We start from the raw sequence: 2421 nt of genomic DNA, 5'->3' as shown, positions 1-2421 counted from the left end.
TTTGATTGAGGTAAAATTTTCTTACTTGATTTCTTTCGATTACGAATTTAAGTATTGAAAAAATATATAATGTTAATTTTGCATATATTCATGTTTTTGATTTCTTTCTATCAATTTCGTTTATTATTTGTTTTTTAATATAAATTGTTGAAAACAAATAGCCATTAATTAGATGATTATGTTTCTAAAATATTATGTTGATGATAAATTAGGTGAAATAACAATGTTGAGGTATTTTAAGAAAATATGAGATGAACCTACTTCAAACAAGTCATCTCCCCCTCCACCACCTCCTCCTCCTCCACCAGCTCCTCTTGATGCTGACTCAAATGAGTATCCTAGTGATCCTGGGCTAAAAAAGCACATTCTTGAGTATAATGTTAATGAAAGGGAGATTGTTCGATGTTACTATTTGCAAAAAGGTCCTTTTCAGCCTAAGAATCATGAATTTCCTTGGCGTTCTTGTCCAAAAGAGAAATGAAGATTTCGAGCTATATGGTTTAGTCTTCATCCTAATTGGCTAGAATATAACATTGCAAAAGATGCAGCTTTCTGTCTTTATTACTATTTATTCAAAGTGGATCATGGTGGTTAAAGTGGTGGTGATTCTTTTGTTACTGAGGGATTTAAACATTGGAGAAAGAAATAAAAATTTAATGAACATGTTAGAATCATAGCAGCATTCATAATAGGTGTAGGCTTATGATTTAATGAATCAAAAATAACATATTGAAACTTGTTTGGTCAATCAGTCTAGTCAAGTAGCTATCAATTATCGTGTTCGTTTGATAGCATCAATTGATTGCATAAGATTTCTTGTGCATCAAGGATTAGCATTTCGTGGTCATGATGAATCAACAAACTCACTCAATCATGGTAATTTTCTTGAACTGTTAAGATTTCTTGTTGTCCATAATGAGGATATCAATAGAGTTACACTAGACAATGCTCCCTCAAATCTCAAATTGACATTGCCTGATATTCAGAAAGATATTATCATATCCATTGCTTATTTAACCACTAATTCTATTCTTGGAGATCTCGATGATGAATTATTTACTATATTGGTTGATGAGGCTCGTGATATATCTATTAAAGAACAAATGGCAGTTGCTTTACGGTTTGTAGATGAAAGGGAAAATATTGTTGAACGCTTTCTAGGCATTGTACATGTAAGCGACACTACTGCCTTATCATTTAAAACTGCTATTGATTCTTTGTTGTGCCAACATGGATTATCTATATCTAATTTACGGGGGCAAGGATACAATGGAGCTAGCAATATGAGAGGAGAATTCAATGGCTTAAAAATCTTAATTATGATGGAGAGCCCATCTGCTTATTATGTTCATTATTTTGCTCATCAACTGCAACTTACACTTGTAGCTGTTGCTGAAAATCACATAAGAATTTCTACTTTTTTTGGTATGGTTGCACAATTGAACAATATTGTTGGAGCGTCATGCAAGCGAAGAGATATACTTCGTGAGAAACAATTTGAAAAAGTTATTAAAGGAATTTACAATGGTGATATTTTCACTGGACAAGATATGAATCAAGAGATGACATTAAAAAGAGCTAGGAGCACATGTTGGGGTGGACATTATAATACATTGTTAAGTTTGATATGCTTGTATCCTTCAGTTATTGATGTCCTTTTATTTGTTGAAGAGGAGGGAAAAGATCACAAGCAAAGGGTGCAAGCAAATAGTCTGTTGAAATTGATTGGAAAATATGAATTTATATTTCAAATGCACTTAATGAAGAATATCTTGGGAGTCATGAATGATTTGTCGCAAGCTTTACAAAGAAAAGATCAAGACATTGTAAATGCCATGATTCTTGTAAGATCAAGCAAACATCAACTGCAAACTATGAGAGATGATGGTTGGGATTTGTTACTGAATGAAGTTTCTTTATTTTGTGTTAAGTATAAGGTAGTCACCCCGCACATGGAAGACTTGTTCGTCTTTCATGGGAGATCACGATGAAATATTGAAGGAGGGACAAATCTTCACTATTATCGTATTGAAACATTTTATGAAGTGATAGATTTGCAACTTCAGGAGTTGAACTGTTGCTTTAACGAGGTGAACACAGAGTTGTTGTTTTGTATGAGTTGTCTTGATCCATCAAATTCATTCTCTGCTTATGATAAGAGAAAATTACTTCAGTTTGCTTAGTTTTATATCCATCCGATTTTTCCCTGATGGAGTTAATGCATCTTGAGCTCCAACTTGATAACTTTATTTTTGATATGCGGAGTAGCAATCAATTCTCTGAGGTTGTGGGGATTAGCCAGCTTGCTAAAAGGATGGTTCAATTGAAAAACATCGTCTGTATCCTTTTGTATATTTACTTTTAAAGTTAGCATTGTTATTACCTGCTGCAACTGCAATTGTAGAGAGAGTGTTTTCAGCA

The 2421-nt window shown here is 33.2% G+C and overlaps 1 protein-coding gene across 1 annotated transcript; it reads left to right on the top strand.

Moving 5' to 3' along the window:
* Positions 1-584: 584 nt before the first annotated feature.
* On the top strand, positions 585-1991 carry LOC122040982 (zinc finger MYM-type protein 1-like). The gene is made up of 2 exons (XM_042600491.1): positions 585-602; positions 753-1991. Exons 1-2 carry the CDS (start codon positions 585-587, stop codon positions 1989-1991), a joined length of 1257 nt encoding a protein of 418 aa, XP_042456425.1.
* The last annotated feature ends 430 nt before the right edge of the window (positions 1992-2421 follow it).

The sequence above is a fragment of the Zingiber officinale genome, chromosome 1B (genome assembly GCF_018446385.1).
Source record: "Zingiber officinale cultivar Zhangliang chromosome 1B, Zo_v1.1, whole genome shotgun sequence".
Lineage (NCBI taxonomy): Eukaryota > Viridiplantae > Streptophyta > Magnoliopsida > Zingiberales > Zingiberaceae > Zingiber > Zingiber officinale.
This window is presented reverse-complemented; position numbering and strand designations above follow the sequence as displayed.